This window comes from Typopeltis vanoorti, chromosome 5 (assembly GCF_054136105.1).
Source record: "Typopeltis vanoorti isolate ZY-2024b chromosome 5, IOZ_Tvanoo_1.0, whole genome shotgun sequence".
Taxonomy (NCBI): Eukaryota; Metazoa; Arthropoda; class Arachnida; order Uropygi; family Thelyphonidae; genus Typopeltis; species Typopeltis vanoorti.
Window position 1 is genome coordinate 123,908,222 of NC_143553.1, and position 21,262 is coordinate 123,929,483.

The 21,262-nt window shown below is 35.3% G+C and overlaps 1 protein-coding gene across 1 annotated transcript in view; it reads right to left on the reverse strand.

The window, feature by feature from the left end:
* The window catches only part of LOC150106778 (peroxiredoxin-2-like), a 90,699-nt gene extending 72,120 nt beyond the window's left edge, over nucleotides 1-18,579 (reverse strand). Inside the window, exons 1-2 of the mRNA XM_090392697.1 lie at nucleotides 18,528-18,579; nucleotides 691-751 (exon numbers count right to left, since the gene is read on the reverse strand). Coding sequence (XP_090248823.1) covers nucleotides 691-751; nucleotides 18,528-18,557 — 91 coding nt within the window. The 5' untranslated portion in view covers nucleotides 18,558-18,579. The remainder of the gene's footprint in view (nucleotides 1-690; nucleotides 752-18,527) is intronic.
* Between the last annotated feature and the right edge of the window lie 2,683 nt (nucleotides 18,580-21,262).

Genomic DNA, 21,262 nt, shown 5'->3' on the forward strand with positions numbered 1-21,262 from the left:
CCATCATGTCTGTATAATTCCATTTTTCTCTCAAATACATGCCATACATCCACAAACTGCACTCTCTTCTCCTCACACAAACCTGCCAGAATACCATTCATGATTCTGACTCTCCATCTCAACTCATCATTGTCATACCTCAGCAAGACACTGACAACCTTTCTCACTAAACTTATCTTTCACCTTCCTCAATAACCTCCTTATGTCTACTTAAATCATTTTTCCGCACACTCACTACTAATTTTCTTGCTCTAATTTCCTCCTCATGTCCAAAGCATGAATTACCTTACTCTTTCTTCCCCCTGGATAGCAGACCCTATGGACTCTCTCTCATTAACCAATCCTATAACAATGGAATCTCCATATCCTTTTTTCTTTCATTCTATTCTTTTGTACACTTTCATTTGCTTTCACTAAATGTCTAGTATCACTCCACATATTCCTAATTTCATTTTTCATTTTGATACATTATTTATTTATATATATATATATATATATATATATATATATATATAATCAATAAGCAATGTGGTTAGGCATGACTAAAGATAAAGGTTCTTCATATTCTAAATCTTATTGTGTTTGAATGGTAATATTCATGGTCAATCAGTTTTCTAACTAGCAGATGAATTCTTAAATTCATTAATCTATCACAGTAACAAATTCAGCATTAAAAATATTATTTCTTACCACTTGAGAATGTTTTCAATCTGCTATGATTCCATAACTTTGAAGTCAAATTTGGACACACCTGCATAAAAAGAAAGTCAATCAAATAATGCAATACAATTTTGAATAAATAAAAAAGGCCTTAATGTAAAGATTTAGTAATCATATTAAAAAATCGGGTTTAAAAAAGGCTTTACTACCCAATTCGGCTTTAAAAAAGGCTTGGGAACAAGAGAGGCTCTTTTCTGTTCTCAGATCTTATTTCAAAAATGTATTGACCAAAACAAGGTAATGTTCATTTGCTTCATCGACTTCAAGAAAGCATTTGACAAAGTCCAACATGCTAAAATGATTGTACTATTAAAAATAATTGGATTAGATGGTAAAGACATCAGGATCATTGAAAACTTATATTGGAACCAAAAGGCATCTGTTCAAGTTGATGACATTATTACAGACTCCTTTAACATCAAACGAGGAGTAAGGCAAGGATGTGTGCTATCACCTCTTCTTTTTAACATCTATTCAGAAGCCATATTTCAAAAAGTCTTGGAAGGAAGAAAGGAAGGGATTAGTGTAAATGGTGAAATCATCAGTAACATCCGATATGCCAATGATACAGCTTTTCTGGTTGACAATATGCAGGATCTTCAAAATCTTTTGGAACTAATAAATGAAGAGTGAAAAAATGGGATTAAAAATAAATATCACCAAAACTAAATTCATGGTCATAAGTAAGAAACCAATTCTTAATTTAGCACTTTCTTTAAATAGGAAACAAATAGAAAGAGTGACAAAGTTTAAATATCTCGGATGCTGGTTAAATGAAGATTGCAATCCAGAAATGGAAATAAAAGTTAGAATTGAAATGGCAAGAAAAAATTTTCTCTTGATGAAATCAACACTGTGTAACCGCAGTTTAAACTTAGAGCTTAGAGTACGCATGGTTAAATGCTATGTATGGTCTGTACTGCTGTACAGTGTAGAAACTTGGACCTTAAAAACAACATCAATAAAAAGACTTGAAGCCATTGAGATGTGGCTATACAGAATGAATGTTAAAAAATCCCATGGACAGCAAAAACGTCTAATCAGGAAGTACTGGAACAAATGGAGAAATCACGTGAACTTTTAGATACCATAAAAAGAAGGAAAACTGCATATCTTGGTCACCTACTTCGTAATGAAAAATATAAGATACTTCAACTGATTATAAAAGGGAAGATAAATGGAAGAAGAGGACAAGGAAGACGAAGGAAATCTTGGCTGGCAGACATCAGACTGGCATGAACTCTGAGAGACTGCTCAGAGTAGCTGAGAATCGCTCAAAATTTGCCAAGGTGGTCGCTGACCTCCAATAGGAGATGGCACTCAAAGAAGAAGATTAAAAATTCAAGATTTTTTTGTTGTTTTTTTGCTAAATGAGCTCTGCTCTTCAACCAACAGGCTGTGGTCGGATCCTACTGTAATACGAAGATGTCTGCTGATACCCCTAAGTTAGATTATCCTTCATCACACCATGTGTTTAAAATACCAATGGGTATTTTTCGGATATGAGGTCAACATTATCAACCTTATTATTGGAAGTCTGAAGTGGCTTGAAAAAAAGCAATACAAAAAAGTACTATAAAGGCAAGTACTACTATAATAGTACTTGCTTTTTTTTTTTTACCTTTCGCAACAATCTCATCCACAGAAGGTGGACAGGATTGTCATAACTACACACACACATCCCTATCATACCTCTCTTTAAACTCATTCATTGTCAGGACACTTGCAACTAATTCTGGCAAATCCATTCCATTCATTCATTATTCACCACGAAAAAATCTAGCCCACACACCCTTACTAACGACACTCTTACATATCTTCCATGAATGATCCCTAGTTCGTTCTCTCTATTTCACTTCCTGTCAATCTTATGAATCTCTTTAATAACTTATAAGTTTCCATCACATCCCCCTCTTTTCTGCCTATCAGTGAAACTTTGCAACCAACACACCTTCAACCTATCCTTATAGGGAGCATTCCACAAATCTGTCACCAATTTGGTCACTCGTCTCTGAATCCACTCTACCACCTCCTGGTCATCAAGAAACCCAGATGGCAAAATCTGGGCATCTTGACAATAGTCAAGATGCAGCCAAATCAGTGCCTTATAAAGAGAGAGAGAGATAATAACCTCCTATCTTTACTTGCTAGCATGTTTTTTTTTTTTAACATCCAAGTAATATTTTGAGCTATTTAGCATATTTTGCAATATGCCCTCTGAACTTTAACTCTATATCTACCATAATCCCTAAGTCGCTATCCTCATCAATTTCCTGCCTTCATTGATCTGGTACAATCAATGCGATACACAGTATATAACCTTTCAACTCAAAGTGCCTAACCTTACATTTTGCAACATTAAATTAATAATCATTAATTATCCTTCACATAATGCCAATTAATTTAAATCATCCTGCATGCAGGATATTACATCATCTTTATCAACTATATAGTCCTCCTCAGTTTTGCATCATCTCAGCAAACAAGTGAATATCCCCCCCCCCCCATTAAATCTTTCCCTGTATCACTGATATACTAATTAAAGTGTCAAATGCCTTTGCAAAATCCAGCAGTATCATGGTGTAGCCATTTCTCCATCTAATTATGCTGTCACTCTTATAAATAATTAGTAAATTACTAAGTAATTTACAAAGCAATGCTGCCGACCATAGCGGATTGTATTCCTATCCACCCACTGCTGGATTTTACCTTTAACCAAGTAACTAAAGCAATGAGGTCAGCATATTACATCTGATAACTGCATGTGTTTTTCTGTCTGGTTTGCCTTTGTTGTAGGATGAAAAACCCAAAACCCTGGAGGGAAAAATCCAGTACCTTTCTCTCTGAGACTAGTTAACTCACCTGCAAGTGCCCATAAAGGTCGTTCGTGGTTCTTCTGATGGAAAGAACCTGGATTCAAATCCCATCCAGGGATGTGAATATAGGTATTCTTAACCAAAGGATATTAGAATGCTGACTGAGCTGGTTTGATGTAATACAAAACAAGCAAACCTATAGCAACAAATTCTTTTGAATTTTGATAGTCTATGAACACTATTTTAGTTCAATATGAAAATGGTCAAATTGCAGAAATACAATTTGAGTGAAGGACAAAATATAACAAAAAAGAAAGGTTGAGCACAACAATGTTTATAATACCACATACAGAAAATTAGCCAAACATGTCAAAGTAAATTCAAATGGTAAGAAGGCGAATGAATCAAAAGAAATAGTCGAGTTGCTGAGTGATCATTTTGCAAAGGCATATCATCCAGGTGGTGATTTTTAAAAGATGCATATCAACATTCAGTAGATAAACAGGAGGTGTTTAGCATATTAAAATATGAACGAGAACATAGCAGTGGGACTGGATGGCATTTCAGCCTGTGTACTATGTGAATGTGCAAGAGAATTGGCATTGCCTCTGATGAAGTTGTTCAAGCTAAGTATCAGCTCTGGCAGGGTTCCAAGGGAGTGGAAAAAGGGTAAGATACCCTTCCATAAAAGTGACTCCAAGACAGAGGTAACAAACTACAGACCAATTAATATATCGGGAGTGGTTGTTAGAGTATTGGAAGAGTTGGCAAAAGGTAAAATACAAAGTTGGTGGATAGGGAGTAGGCACCATGGCTTTGTAAAGGTAGGTCCTGTCTTAGTAACTTATTCACATTTTACAATAAAGTGACAACAGAATTTGGATAAAGGTAATGGCTACTACACCATGATACTACTCGACTTTGCCAAGGCATTTGACAGAATACCACATGGAAAACTATTACAAAAACTGGAGAGAATGATCATAGATATTAAGCTAGTAGCATGGATGGAGGGTGGGGATGATAGACAGACACCAGAGAATAGTATATGGTGGAGTGGAGTCTAGTAAAATGATGGCGACTAGTGGAGTACCTCAGGGTTTGGTACTAGGGCCACTAATTTGTATATCAATGATATAGAGAAATATTTATGAGGGGATATTCAGTTGTTTACCAATGATGCAAAACTAGGAAGAGCAATAGTTGATAAAGGTGATGTACATATCCTGCAGAATGATTTAAACAAATTGGCATTGTGGGCAAAGGATAATGATTGTTAATGTTGCAAAATGCAAGGTTATGCACTTTTCATCGTAAGGTTGCATGTGGGGTATCATGTTGATAGTGGATATTGGTTTGCAGGAAATTGATGAGGCCAGGGACTTGGAGTGGAGTTGAAGTTCAGAGTGCATATTGTAAAGGTTGGTAAAAAGTTCAACGAATTACTTGGATGCTGAAAAACATGCTAATAAGTAAAGATAAGGAAGTTATTATCCCCTCTTTATAAGACTTCCGGCCACATCTTGACTACTGCACACAGATTTAGTCACCTGGGTTTCTTGGAGGCCAGGAGGTGGTCAAAAGGATTCAGAGATGAGTGACCAAGATGGTGACAGAAACTGTGGGTTATGAAGTTTAACTGATAGGCAGAAAAAAGGGGACATGACAGAAAGTTTTAAGATATTAAGGGGTTTTATAAAATTGATGCAAGTAAAATTTTTTAATATATGACATATAGTCAGAACGAGGGGGCCATTCATGAAAGCTGTGCAAGAGTGTGGTTAGTTGGGGTGTGCAGACCAGATTTTTTCGTGGAGAATGCGAGTGGAATGGATTGTCAAAATTGGTTGCAAGTTCCCTGATGGTGAATGGATTCAAGGGGAGGTATCACAGGTTTTGTGTGTATGATGGTTGATTTGGGTCTCCCATGATGAGTCTCTGGACTCCATGGAGATGCCATAAATAATAATAATAAATATTAATATAATAAAATTATTGCTAATTCTAAACAAAATTGTTTCTCTGTTCAATTTTTCAGGAAAAAAAGCCAACCATAATGAAAAAGATTAACATTAAATTAACTAAACTAATTAACAACAGATTTTTTGCTTTGAATATCTCATAAATAAGCATGTGTACTGGATAAAGTGATAATCCTGTAAAGGAAAACAAACAACAGAAATAAAAAAAATTACATTAAGACCATTAATGTTACATGCTTAAGGCTGTTTTGTTATAGCACTCTTTTGCAAATATTTGGTAAAATGAAAATTCCCAGAACTCACCACCTTCAAGTAACAACACTATAAAATGGTACATAATTCCTCAAATTATCTAGCTTCAAGTGATAATACCAAATGTAGTGAATCCCTTAATAATTCAAAGTACTCAGAAGAAATGCAAGCATTCAGTTATTAAATACATGCCATAATGTATGTATTTAATGTATTTTATATTTTGAAATATAATGTAATTATATTTTTATATTTAATGTATTTAATATAAAAATATAATGTAATTATATTTTTATATTTAATGTATTTAATATAAAAATATAAGTAACACTGGGTTTATAGGTCATAATAATTATTTAATAAACCTAGTAGTTTTGCCACTTAAGCTAGTGGCTTTGTCTGGGTTAGGATAAACACACAAATAAATATACAACAAGCGTTAAATAGGAATTATTACATAACTATAAACACCGAATGCGTAGGGACTGTTACACAAAAATACAAGAACACATCAAGTGTGGAAGCTGGCACATGGTCAGTCATTGTTCAGCAAGTGTGCCTGATAGGATAGTTTGCAGAAAAATTAGTCTGATCTGTTCAAAAATGTAATGAATGACTTACCAAATGTCACACAAAATCATCCCTTGGTTTCTGTTGAGATTGCCTTGTGAGTGAATTACCAATGTAGCCTCTTTGATGTTGCTGGCACTGACGTCTTTTATATATAGCATGGAGCTCTTGTCCCATTTATTATGACCTATAAACCCACTGTTGGTTATATTTTTATTAAAATTAGTTTTTTGGTTGGGAAAAAATAAACATACCATAATGTTTTGAACTGGTTAATTTTTTTTTCTTTTTTGAGTCATGTCTAAAAAAAACTAGTGCAAGTGAAACAAAGTTGCATTTCCCTGGATGTAAAATTCCAAGTGTTAAGACGGTTAGAAGCAGATGAATATCATACCGATAAAGTTGATATGCATTATATCAATGACATTGTCTGTGGATTGCAAGGGGATATTCGGTTGTTTGTGGATGATGCGAAGCTGGGAAGGGTTATTAATAATAGTGCAGATGTGGTAGTCCTGTAAGAGGATTTGAATAAGCTAGATAGATGGGCAAATGAATGGGGGTATCGGTTTAATGCAGCAAATCTATGGGAGGAGTTAAACTGGAGGAAGTAGGAGAGACATGAGATCTGGGTTTGATGATTGATAGAAACCTGAAATTTAGGGGACATATTGCAAACGTAGTGAAGGTAACACAGAGGATTGCTGCCATTATGAGAAGGACACTGACCTGCAGAGATAAAATGGTTATCATTCCGTTGTACAAGACTGATCAGACCACACTCAGACTATTGTTCTCAGATCTGGTCCCCAGGATTTGAAGGGGATAAATTAACTGTGGAAAGAGTACAAAGGCGGATAACAAAGATGGTATCGGGACTGTACAATGTTAGTTATGAAGATCGGCTGAGGGAGTGTGGACTGCAGAGTTTGGTGGATAGAAGGAGGGGTGATATGATTGAGACTTTTAAACTGTTGAGAGGTGGTTACAGGGTTGACACTGGGGAGTTCTTTCGCTTGGTTGAACAGCAGGAAGGAGTCATGACAAGGGGCCATCCCTGGAAGTTACGAAAGGAAACTGTGAGAAAGAGGGCGAGGAGTGGTTTCTTTGCATGGAGAGTGGTTGAACCATGAAATGCATTGCCTGATGGAGTGGTGAGAGTGAGAACAGTCAATGCATTTAAGGAGTGGTATGATAGACTTTGCGTTTCCTAGGAGGGACCTCCCTCGATGAGTCTTGATAGACTTGTGTTTCTTAGAAAGGACCTCTCATAACGAGTGTTTTGACTCCATGGAGGCCTGAATAATAATAATGTCTACTATAAGAACAATTATGAAAAATGCAGACAAAATAAGATTTTCTGCAACTACAAACTCAAAATTTTCAGCAACAAAGATAACTTGTTCAAAAAGCCACATTCTTGAAGAAATGGAAAACAGGCTTTGTATTCGAATGGATGATCAAACTCAATGTAACAATGAAACTTAAGCCAATTAATAATAATGGAAAAGGCAAGAAGCATGATCTAGATTATGAGTGGAGCTGTAAAGCCAAGAAGGGCATTATGGAACCACTATCTCACTACCGAAAAAAAAAAAAGGAAACAATTAGCTCTTCATGGCTACATCTTCAAGGTGCCAAAGCTCTTCCTGGCTTGGCCCTTCATCTAAAATGTATAACTATAAATACATTATATAAGTTTATATAAAATAATACTGAATAAACATACACACATAACCACAGTGTATGTGATCATTACATAGCATGTAATAGAATTAAATTAAAAGATATTGAAAAAAAAAAAAAAAAGAAAAAAATATTGCATTAATGAGATAACAAAATTATTTTACACAATTTAGGATGATAATTTGACAAATTAGGTCTGTAAATTAGGTTACAGACCTAATTTCAACCTTCTAATCCAAATCAAAAGCTTCGGATCCATTCCCATTTCTCCAATTTATGCAACAGAGTTCCATGTGGAATCCCATTAAATACTTTTGCAAAATGAAGCAATATCATTGAATAAGGATTTCCTTTATCCAATTCCACTGTTACTTTATTATAGAAAGTAAATTACTAAGGCAAGATCTATCCTTCACAAAACCATGTTGACCCTTATAGTGTATCATATTTCTGTCCATCCAGTCCTGAATTCTAATTTTTAACAATTTCTCCAAAACCTTACCTGCCACTCCAAACATACTGATTAGCCTATAATTTGCTCCTTCTATCTTAGAGCTTTCCTTATGCAGTGGAATTATTTTCCCCCTATTTCTACTCTATTGGAACTTTACCAGATCCAAGGCTTAAATTAACCATGCTACCGGCCAAGACATCTATAGACATCAAGTTTATCATGGATGTGAAGTGCATATTAAAATTGTAATACCATTGATATTACATTAAAATATATGATGGATACGAAGCGTATGAGGATGCATATTTGATCCATAATGGTCAGTGAGGTGGTTAAACAGCTTGGTCAGAGGGGGTGTTAATTCTCTTGCCATGAAAAATTTGTCATGAACAAAGAAATATTGAAATGATGGCAGACTTGGTTTGATTATAATTATGGCTGAAGCAATTAATGCTGAGGCTAATATATTTTGCCTATTATTAGAAGCATGTATTTTCAAGAATAAATAATAATAATTTTATTATATAATAAATAATTTAATGAAGAGCCTGTGTAGCTCAGTGGATGTGGCGTTTGCACACCACCGCGCTAGGCCGCACGAAGGAAGTCTTGGTTTCGAGTCTAGTCGGCGACTAGAGGAAATTTTTCTAAGCCTTTTTTCGACCGGTTCCCGAGTTAGTCGATCTCTGGCACGGGCAAGCAGGTTTTTCCTCCCGGAAACTCGGGTTTTTCGTCCTGTAAACTCAAGAAAATCGACCGTAGAACCCACATTATTTCAGACATTAAATATATTGTGTTAGGGTTAGAGACCACGAGATGGCGGCACATTTGAGCCGTCTCTCTTCACTGCGTACCGCTTAATTAGTGATAGCCTTGGGCCATCTGTCTCTGATTGGGTACCAGTGGAGATTGAACTGCCCACTCAGTCTCCAAAAGTTAGATAGGGCTAAATGGCCTCGCCTACTCCCGTATATACGGGAATAAAAAGGCGTTAGCTGATTTTTTTTTTTTTTTTTTTTTTTTTTTTTATAATTTAATGTACCATAGGGCAGTTGGAAGAAGAAAGGGACATTGCACCTTTTGAATGGAAAAGACCCGAGTTCAATTCTCATCGTGACAAGAGGCATCTTTATATGAGCTTTTTCAAGTAAAGGCAAATTAGATGATCTCATACAGAGATAGCAAGCTTTTTCTCCAGGAAACTCAAGTTTTCATCCCACATACAGGCAAATCGGCCATGAAATGTACGCAATTTACAGGCAAAAAATACTATTGTTGGTGATAGGCAGATTTTGAGGATCAAGCAGGAGAGACGGTGATATGTCATAGTGGAGCAGAGGGCCCTCTCACAATGAGTCTTCAGACTCCTTGGCAGTGTCCCATAATAATAGTAATAATATAATTTCAAATATTTTGGCCAGAAACTAACAGGCCATGATCAATGCACAAGCACAATCAAAGATGTAGGTAGAACAAAGGAATGCTATTCCTATTTACAGATCTGAATCATGTGCTGGAGTGCAACATACAGGTGGTTAGAAAATAAAATGAAATTACAAATAAAACTAAACTTAAAATAAATTAACTTTGAACAACAGTAAATTAAAATTAGATAAATAAAATAATTCAATTTGCATGAAATGACAACAATAACAAAATTATATATTGGTATAAAATAAATAAAAAAGAAACAAAAAAAATTAATAAAAAAATAAAAGTAAGGTTGAACTGCTGCTGGCCATTTATGAGAATGCAACTCTCTCAAATCTTGGCAAATGAGCAAACAGTAAATTTGATTTAAGTCTGAGTGGCTACTTAAATAGATTGCTACATTGTCCCAGAAAATATGTTCTTATATTTTAATTTTTTATTGATGTTTAGTTTATACTTTTGACTTTTTTTTTTCTAAAAATTTTTCTATTTTTTAATTCCCTTTCTATACCTTTTTGTCATCTCTGTGATAAGTCTTAACTCCACGCAGGTCTGGTGCTAATAATAAAGGTATTTCATTCTTGTGAATGTGATATCAGCAGAACTTGAATGCAGTGGGAAAGGAGGAAAAGGAGAAACTGTTAGTAAGTGAGCAGGAGGTATATGAGGAATTAAAAAATCTAATGTTAATAAGGATGTAAGACTTGATATTTCACCATATGTTTTGAGGGAATTCTGGGGAGTTAGAAACAGTTTTTAACATCTTGCACTGGGCTAAGTTTTAAAAGAGTGGAAAAAGGGCAAAATTGTTCCTACTCATAAGAGAGGTGATAAGTCTAAGGTTTTGAATTATAAACCAGTCTGTGTGGTCTGGAATCATGATTAAAGTGCTGGAGAGGTTAGTTAAGACTAAGATTCAAATTCAGAGGTTAGTTAAGATCAATGAATAGATGGATGGGTTCCATCCATCTATTCACTGGCTTTAAGCCAATCTGAAGTCAATCAGTTAATCCAATACCTGTTCTTACTGTGGCTTCTTTTTCACTATACAATTTAGCTATCAACTTGATAGTGTGTTCAGGAAAACATTCTTTTCATTACTTCCCACAGTTTCGCATGCTGAACACAGTCAAAAGCTTTAGAGAAGTCTATGAAACACATTACCATAGGGAGTCTAAATTCTTTATACCTTTCAATGATCTGTCTAAAACAAAGGATCTGATCTCTGGTACCCTAACCTTTCCTAAAACCTGCTTGTTCTCTAAAGTTGAGGCAGATGTTCAGACACATCTGCCTCAACTTTGGCCTCAATCCTATTTAGAATGATCTTTAATAAAATCTTGCTTGCATGAGAGATTAAACTAATAGTTCTATAGTTCTTGCAATCCTTCATATCTCCCTTCTCATGTAGTGGTATAAAAACCAATTTCTTCCAGTCTCTAGGCCATGATCCCATCTCCCATATCCTTATAATCAATCTATGAAACACTCTTATCCATCCCCTGTAGCCTTAATTAATCTGCTAGGATTTCATCTGCACCTGGGGCCTTATTGCTATTAAGCTGGTGAACTGCTCTTTCAACCTCATTCCCAAGTGGAGGAGATTCCAAATCAAAATTTTCCTGGTGAGAAGGCTCCTCCAAAATTTCTTTATCCTCTCTGCTGTACAGTTCCTTGCAGTATTCTTTCCACCTGTTTTTGATTTTCAGTTCTGTTAGAATTGCCCCATTCCTGTCAATTTGGTCTTAAACTTGTGCTTTAGGTCACAAACTAAATGAAACATCCTTTTATAATTGTACCTCCTTGTCTAGAACTCTATCCCTTCACATTTATTAGTATAAAACTTTATAAAGCCTGTCTTCCACTGTTGGAGAGCTGGGATGTAATCAATCCGATGCCTTGACCTATCAATGTTAGATGTCCAAATATAGGTCCGTCGTGGGTGTTTCTGAAAGCAGGTATTGGTAATAACTAACCTGTTAGCATGGACAACTTCCAACAGCCTTTCACAACAGATGTTACATTCTCCCAGGCCAAACTCTCAAACTCTTTCCCACTTTTACATTAAAGTCTCCTAACATGTAAAGTATATCTCTCTCTCTCTCTCCTTGGAAGGCAGTCCAAAACAATCTGTTAGTTTCATAGAATTTCTCACTCTCTTCATCAGGCCTATCTGTGTGGAGTGCATAAACTACCACAATTGACACACTGCAAGGATGAGCCTTAAGTCTAATACAAAGCGTCCGGTCATTAATGGGATTATATTAATGGGTTATATATGACGAGTGGTGTGGAATTTGTGGACGTGTGGAGTGAGTTTGATGGGCGAAAGGATCTGTATAAGATGGATGGCTTGCATTTGAATGGTTATGGTGTAAGAAGACTTGAGAAAGTGTTGCTGAATGTAGTGGATGTGCCAATTCAGAGAAACTAGATTTGTTAAGGGGGGGGGGGAGTAGATATACAGTCCTGAGGGAGGCAGTTGAATGTAAGAATGAATATAATATGCCAGAGCAAATAAGGACAACAAATCAGACAAGGTAGGGTTGGGGCTAATGGGGGTCTTAAATTCATGTATACTAACACTAGGAGTATTAGGAACAAGAAGGAAGAGTTTTTGGCATGGTTTGCACTTCCAGACCACAGGTTATTGGTATTAGTGAGACATGGCTGACTGTAGATGATATAGCCAGTGGGATTGAATGTGATGGGTATAGTGTGTTCAGGAATGACAGAGAGAATAAAATGGGGGAGGAGTATTGTTGATGATAGCTGATGAGCTGCAGCCAAGGAGAATAGAAGTTGAATTGCAGGATAGAGAAAAGAGCACATTTGAGGCCATTTGGTGTGAGATTGTGGCTTGCAGAACTAAATATACAATTGGGTACTGCTATAGACCAGGTGATGGAAAAGATGGTGGTGACAGTATGCACAAGCAAATAGAAGAAATGAGTGGAAGGAGGGTGATTATTATGGGAGATTTCAACTATGGTCGCATTGATTGGAGTGAGGAGAGGACACACGGGAGGAAGGAATTGGATTTTGTGTGGTTATTAAGGGATAACTATCTGCGACAGCATGTAATGGAAAATACTAGGGGTCAGAGAGTGCTTGACCTAGTAATTACATCTGAGGATTTGGCTGTAACAAATATGACCATATTGCCACCAATTGGCAAGAGTGATCATAGGGTCTTGACTTGGGAGGTGGCTAAAGGTATAGAATTTTCAATTAAGACAGGGTACATGTGGAATTATCGGGCTGGAAAGTATGACAAGCTTAGGAGTTTGATTGGTTCAGTGCCATGGCATGTACAACTGCAAGGACTAGAAGTTGATAGTGCATGGGAGGTAGTTAAGAAGTGCTTGCATGAAGTAATGGCTGACTGTATACCTAGAGTCCGAATAATAAATCAAGTAGGGGTTAAATGGATGAATAACACCATTAAGCTTGAGCTGCAAAAAAAGAAACAACTATGGAGGGAATTTATGGAGAAAGGTGACCAGCAGGCACATGAATGGTATAAAGCGCAGATTATTGCAGATATTGCTACGAAAGAACATTGGCCATGCAGGCTAAAGAGAATCCTAAACAGTTTTTTAGATATGTAGCAAGTAAAAGGAAAAATGTACATGGCAGAATGATTCTAAAGAATGCCGATGGTAGGGAGGTAACTGAATCAGTTGAGATAGTTGAGTTACTGAGTGAGCACTTTGCAAGAATATATCATCCAGGTGGTGACATTGCAGAAACGAATAAACCAGTAGATTATACGGGAATTGTGGTGAATGAAGTGAAGGTGAGTAGTCTATTGCATAACCTCAATGTCAATACATCTGTGGGATTGGATGGTATACCAGCTCGTGTTGTACCAGAAGCAGCTAAAGAATTGTCAGTACCCTTGACCATTTTGTTTAATTTGAGTCTCGGGTCTGGGTTAGTCCCGAGAGGGTGGAAAGAGGGGAAAATAGTTCCACTGCATAAAGGTGGTTCCAAGACTGCTGTTGTAAATTACCGACCGATTAGCATATCAGGAATCATTGTCAAGGTCTTAGAGAAATTAGTCAAGAAAATAATACAGGATTGGATAGATGAAAATGGGATATTGTATGAGGGACAACATGGTTTTGTGAAGGGTAGATCATGCCTCAGTAACTTGCTCACATTTTATAACACAGTGACGGCTGAACTGGATAGGGGTAATGGGTTTACAGTGATTTTAGTATTCTGTCTTCTTTAGTATTCTGCAATTGAGCAGGTTCTTCTTTTAGTAGCAGAAACTTTCCTTCCACTCTCTTCTGAGCCTTCTCTTTCAAGGTTGTGTACCTATCTCCATTGAGCATATCATCTAGCATTGTTTTCCTTACTCTTCCTCTGAGTCTTTTTCCATCTAATTTTCCTTTGATGTCATCTCTGATGATTCCATTCCCTCTCAGAATATGTCCAATCCAGTTTCCCTTGCTTCTTTTTATCCTCCTTAACAGACCTTTCTTCTTCTACTCTTTTTAAGACCTCTTCATTAGTTATTTTATCTGTCCATTTGATTTTTTCCATCCTTCTCCTAATCCACATCTCAAAGCTTTCCAAAATTTTCATTTCTTTTTTCTTCAATGTCCAAGTTTCAGATGCATAGAGAGCAACACTCCATACATAACATTTTATTAGTCTTTTCTTTAGGTTTCTATCCATTTTACTTCTGAATAAATTCCATTTTCTATTAAAGGCATCTCTTTCCATCACTATGCTTGCTTTTATATCACTTTTACATCTTCCATCACTGCTAATAACACTTCCTAGATATTTAAATGTCTTTACTTGATTCAATTTTTCCCCATTTATTCTGATATCCATATTTACCTCTTTCCTTGCTATTTTCATCACCTTTGTTTTTCTGGTGTTAATTTTCATTCCATAATTGATACAGGATTCCAGTCATCTGTTCAACAGATGTTGTAGTCCTGTTTCAGTGTTTGATAGTAATGCCTTGTTATCTGCATATCTTATTGTAAATATCTGTCTACCTCCAATCTCTATTCCTTCTTCCAAATTCTCCAGTGCTTCTTTTAGCATTGCTTCGGAATACATGTTGAACAAAATTGGTGACAGAGAACAGCCTTGTCTTACTCCTCGTCCAATGATACCTGGTTCTGTTGTACTATATATGTCTCTCAACATGGTAGTTTGTCCCATATATAGTGAGATAATTAGCCTTCTGTCTTTCCAATCTATGCCAATCTTTTCCATTACTTCCACCATCTTATCCCATTTTACATAGTCAAAAGCTTTCTCAAAATCTATATAACAGATATTAACTTCTTTAATATCTGTTGTATAGATATTCACTTACTATTCTTAACAGTCCAATCACATCTCTTGTTCCCCTACCCTTCCTGAAACCAAACTGATCTTCTCCAAGAAATTCTTCCACTTTAGATGCAATTCTTCGTGTTAAGATTCTCATAAGTATTTTTGATGTATGGGAAATGAGGCTTATTGTTCTAAAATCTTTGCAGTTCACTGCATTACTTTTCTTTGGTATAGGTATAAATATTAAGGTCATAAAATCTTTGGGTAGTTCTCCTTTGTTATAAATTAAATTTATTATTTTGGTTATTTCTTCAGTTCCTTTCTTCTGAATTTGTTCAAGGAATTCTGCAGGTATTCTACTCCTGTTTGGCCCAGGAGTAGCATAATTTGAATAGACTGACAAGAATTTCTTGGCAGTCTATTCAAATCTTGAAGGGCTTCTATATTTGCATCATCCATGCTAACTCACATGAAGTTTGCAATATCTGTAAACAACTGAATATTTAATTCCAAATTTGAAAATGGTTAGAATTCCCCATATAATGAAGGAATGGGATACTTCATACATTGTATATCTAGCTCAGTTATGAAGCTACACTAAATTAATGATTAAATATCAAAATTTAATTTAAATAATAAATTAAATTTAACACTATCTACCAATTTATTAATAAACTAATATCAATATTTTATGCAAAATAAAAAAATCACCATAATATCTAAATAGTTTCTGATTGAAAAATAAATAAATTTTAAAGTAATATGGAAGCATACAATTAAGTGTAGTTTTCTTTTAAGGTCAATTTTCCTCACTCTCACAGCAAAACATTTAGATTTTTGTGAGGAATACACAAAACACAGCTTTGCATAGTAATAAAAATAATTTGCACAACTTATTCAGACTAAAATCACTAAGACTGGACTTTCTATGAAAAAAAAAGTTATTAGCATGATGAAATTATCTCCTTTAAACATTATCCTGCTTAGATTAGGATTATATTAATTAATCTTAATTTCATTAAAAATATCCTGCAAAAATAAAAGTGAATACATTCCAACAGGAAAATGACAGCCTTCATTTTTCCTAATACATGTATACCTTCAAGGGAGTTCAGAATACTATAATGGAATGAAATAATTTACATTATTGCTGGCTTCCTATCAAAATATTTTCTCAATATCTGCAACAGGTCTCTAATGCTGTCAGATATTTTGTTTTACAAAAGAGATACTAACTATATCAATTCACCTAGGTCTTTGTCTTTCTCTCTTTTCCTGCTATTCTAGTTTCAAATTATCTAGTATTCTTGTTTTGTTATCATCTCTTCTTTACTCTGTTTAAGTGACTATACCACCTTAGATCAGCAACTCACACATTCTTGAATGCTAATGATGTCAAGTCCCCCCCCCCTTCACGTTTGCCAACAAACTCCCCCCATTAATTTTTCTCAGAGCTCTGTGATCTATAGTCTTTGATCAATTATTTTATTTATAACCCAACTCAGATCCATATGTTTAAATTGGTTAAAATAGTGTCTTGTATGCGAGTACTTCACTTGGTTTGATCAATTTTCTTCCTATTCTATATAAATTTATTCAGCCAATGAACTACCATACCAGCTTTCCTAATTCTGTTGTTTATTTCCATATTTAATTTGCCATCTTCATTAAAACTTATGCTTAAAAAAATGAAACATTTTATTTATTATACAGGTTCTTTATAGAGAATGTAAAAGAATGATATAACTATCCTTGTATGTATTGAACAGGATACCATTTGGGTAAAAATGCAAAGAGTTACATCATTTGTAAAAAACTGAGGTATTAGCATTTTGCCTGTTACTAAAGATGAGTGCTTTTATGGAAGATGGCACCTCAGAATAAATATGCACAGTATTCATGAAAAGATAATTTTTCTCAAACTATCAAAGAACCTATTTTTTTTTTTTGGCTAATCCAAATACATGTGACAAACATAGTGAGCAAGCAATCTATTTTTCAAGGTTCTTTCACAAAGGTGAAATGATAGTTTAATCCGAGAATGCTCCGAAATGTATCATGATTATCCAAATATCAAAATTAGCCCTTGCATAGGCTCATTTTGACCTTTCAGAAACAAGGATAATGATAAAATATCAGGCAATATCTGAAAGCATCTAAGAAATTTATCCCTTTCCCAAGCTTAGCAAGATATATTTGGAACTAATTATTGCATCTCATAATGCAAAGTAATGCTTGTGACAATAACAGTACCAATAGTAATTTTTTATTCAGGATAAAAAATAAGGATAAATTTTCATATCCTTATTAAAATAAAGGATAATAAATATATATCTCCACTTTATAACAGTAAAAAAAAATATTTGCTCTGAAGCTTTATATAGTTTCAAAAGGAAAGTTTTATATGAAGTTTCGCAGCATATAAAATCAAAGTTTTAGCACATGTTGCTTTCAGTTTTCTTCACTTATGAATTGTCAAGTTTCAAAGAATTTTTACTTATTCTTTAAAAAAAATATCCTTTTTTTTTTTTTAATTCATTGCCAAGTTCAAGATTCCAGATTCTTTTTCTTCATTAATCCCAATGAGGATAGTTTTTTAAATTTAATCTTTGTAATAACCTGATAATCTTCCATTCTCTTAACGTACCTTAACTGAAAGACCTGGATTCAAACCCTAAGACACATACATTATATGGGCCTTGTAAATGAAAGTGAGTGAGCGATTTCATATGGAGGTGGCAGGGTTTTTCCTATCCTAAAACGCTTTTCTTCATTTTGCAATACATATAAATGGGAGAGAAGAACACGCAGAAAATAATATACTGGCCTCGTTGCCTTTATTGCTTGGAACGTAATTCAAAACAAGCGCCCGTGATTGCAAATATTACTATTATTATGTGACTCATCGAGAGAAAGCACCTACTCTACGACTTTCTGTCTCCACCAACTACACCAACACAATATATACCGCAAATTCTTTCTAAAATATAAATAAAATAACCACATAATAAAGGAATCGACTCAGCAGCATATCGCAAAGTCAAAATAAGCTTTAAATGACAACGGTGTAGTTTATTTCTTATGATATACTGTACTACAAAGTAATCCAGCCCAAGTCTGCAGTTAATAAATACTTAATAGAAATTGTAAAGGTATTCAGATCAACCAAAAAAAAAAAAAAAAACTATTCTAACTCAAGACACACACGGGCAGCTGAACAAAGTGACGTATGTGAAATCTGACTTAAATTATTTCAAGTTTTATTCAACAATCACCTCTTTTTTTCTGTTATACACAAACCATTCATACCTTCAACACTTGCCTAAAGATACCGGCCATGCTACTCACAAGTCCACAGCTGCAAAAACTAAACAGGATATGATGCCGATGGCACCAGTAGTCTCCAGCAGCTGTTTTCAAATTTCAACATGTAAAAAATACGACTGGAATTAACTTTTTTTTTCTCGTGAATATAAATGTCTATTTACTCTTTATTTTAAATAGTATTAATGCCTATTTACATTGGAATAATAATAAAATTCTCTAACACGTGATAACAAAAAATTCACAAAAAAGCTTTTATTACACCTCTCTGTCTCTCTCTCTCTCTCTCTCTCTCTCTCACACACCCATACTCTAATCGAGTTGAGACTCAGGTTAAGCAATCTAGTCAAATAGATCTAGTCAAACCAATTCCTTCTCGTAATATACGGGCTGATGTCCCGTGTCCCGTCCAGTATATCCCGTTTGGACGAGACATCAGCTCGTGCATTACAAGAATGTGCTAAGGAGCTGGTAATCCATTTGATTAGATTACTAGAAACTTAATCTGAGTTACAGCTCGGGTAGAGTCTCAAGGGAAGTGGAAGTAGGTGAAAATCTTCCAATGCTTAAAGGCGGTTTTATGACCGAAGTAGCAAATTATCATTTCAGGAGTGGTAGTCAAAGTATTAGAGAAGTTGGTTAAAGATAAAATTCAAGAGTGGGTTATTGTTTAGGGAAGCATAGCTTTGTGAAGGGTCAAGCTTCAGTCACTTACTTTTTATAATAAAGTGACAGCTTAGTTGAATAAAAGTAATGGCTCCACGCTGATACTGTTAGACTTTGAAAAGGTGTTTGACAGGATACCACATGGAATTCTGGTACATAATTAAATGGGAATGGACACGAAGCTGGTGATGTGGAGAAGAGGGTGGTTGTTGGAGTGATACCAGACAGCAGTTTATACAGGAGCAGAGTACTGTCGAAGACCTCGGACTAGTGGCATGTCACAGGGCTCTGTACTTAGACTGGTTTCTCAAACTTTTTCTACGACGGAACACTTCACAAATCCTGAAATTTTCACGGAACACCTTGGTTATTTTGTAATGTATTAATTAAGAATTAATTGGTAATTTAGCTGATTTTTTATTATTAATTATTAATTAATTAAACATCAATTAACCATCATTAAATTAATTTGTGCTGATTTTCATTGACATATCCTATTCTGATCACCAAAAATTTATATTATAAGCACTTACGAGTGAATGCAGACTTTTTCTCCTGTGTGTGCTGGTAGTTTCCCCTTCCTTTTGTACATCCTGGAGATCTTTGTAGGCTTCAGGTAGATAACTCACTATCTGTTCCATCACAAACACCTTCAATAAGAGATTTCTTAATACCAAAATTAAACAAACTGCCTTGTCTCTTATTCATATTAGAATTTAAATCTGTATTCCTATTACTTTTAAAAAAATCACGGCACTCCGGTTTCAGAACAAGCACTTGCACACTGCAATACGAACTTGCGAAGAAAGTATTTAGCATTACTACATTTGAGAACCAGATACAGACTACCTTGATCTTCAATTTCAGTGGAAAAATTTTCTTTATACTTCCTTGCTGATTGGTCACTAACATTTGCAACAGATGTTATTTCTTTCAGTTTTGAGAACAGAGCATACGCTGCCCATTGCTGTAATCGGCTTGCAGGCAATTTTTATGATCGGTCATAAAAGCGGTGTTCTCTTTCCCGATTGTTGAAAGATTTCAATGTGTGAAAATTAACGATAATTCATGAATATTTCCATATGTAAAAATATGCCGCTTGGTCACTGACATTTGCTACACAGATGTCATTTCCTTCAGTTTTGAGAACAGCTGATATGCCACTCATTGTTATAATCCACTTGCAGGCAATTTTTATGGCCGGTCATAAACAGCGGTGTTCTCTTTCCAAATGTTGAAAGGTTTCCAAGGGTGAAAATTAACAATACACAGATATTATTAGGCGTTCTGGGTCTGACCTTTGATATATTCGCGAATATTATTCTCCTCAGAATATTTCTACTATAAAATATTTATTCATGAAAAATGCTAGGATAACTAAAATGACAAATTCCGGAACTTCTCGCGGAACACCTATTCACCTTCCGCAGAACACTAGTGTTCCGCGGAACAGAGTTTGAGAAACCCTGATATAGGAAATTATTCTGAGGGGAAATATTCAGTTGTTTGCAGATGATGCAAAATTAAGTAGAGCCAGTGGTGAGCAATAAGGGGCTCGCGGAGGCTCGCGTGAGCCCTTTGTTAAATTTTTCTCAAATTTGCCAGCCCCTTGTTCTTCTTGTTTAATAATCTTGTAGAACAAGAAAATACCACTGTGGAATGTATACAGTCAGTCAGTTATCAGTTGCATCAGTCTTGGGACTGGTAGCTCAGCAGCAATTTCCTCCATTCCGCTCTATTGACTTTCTTCTTAACCTCCTGGTAACTCCTCAAACCCGTGCTGTCTTTGACTTGGTCAAGAAAGCTTTTCCTTGGCCTACCTCTTCTTCTTTCCCCCCCTCTATTTCGCCTTCAGTTATTCTTTTCACAAGTCCATCATGTCGAAGTATATGTCCAAACCACCTATCCCTTCTAATTTTGATCGATTTTATTAGACTTCTTGTTTCGTTTATCTCTCTCAGGACTTGTTGGTTTGATTTTTTTTCTGTCCATTTCATTTTGTTCATGCGACGCCAGCACCACATTTCAAAAGCCACCAATCTTCTTACATCTTC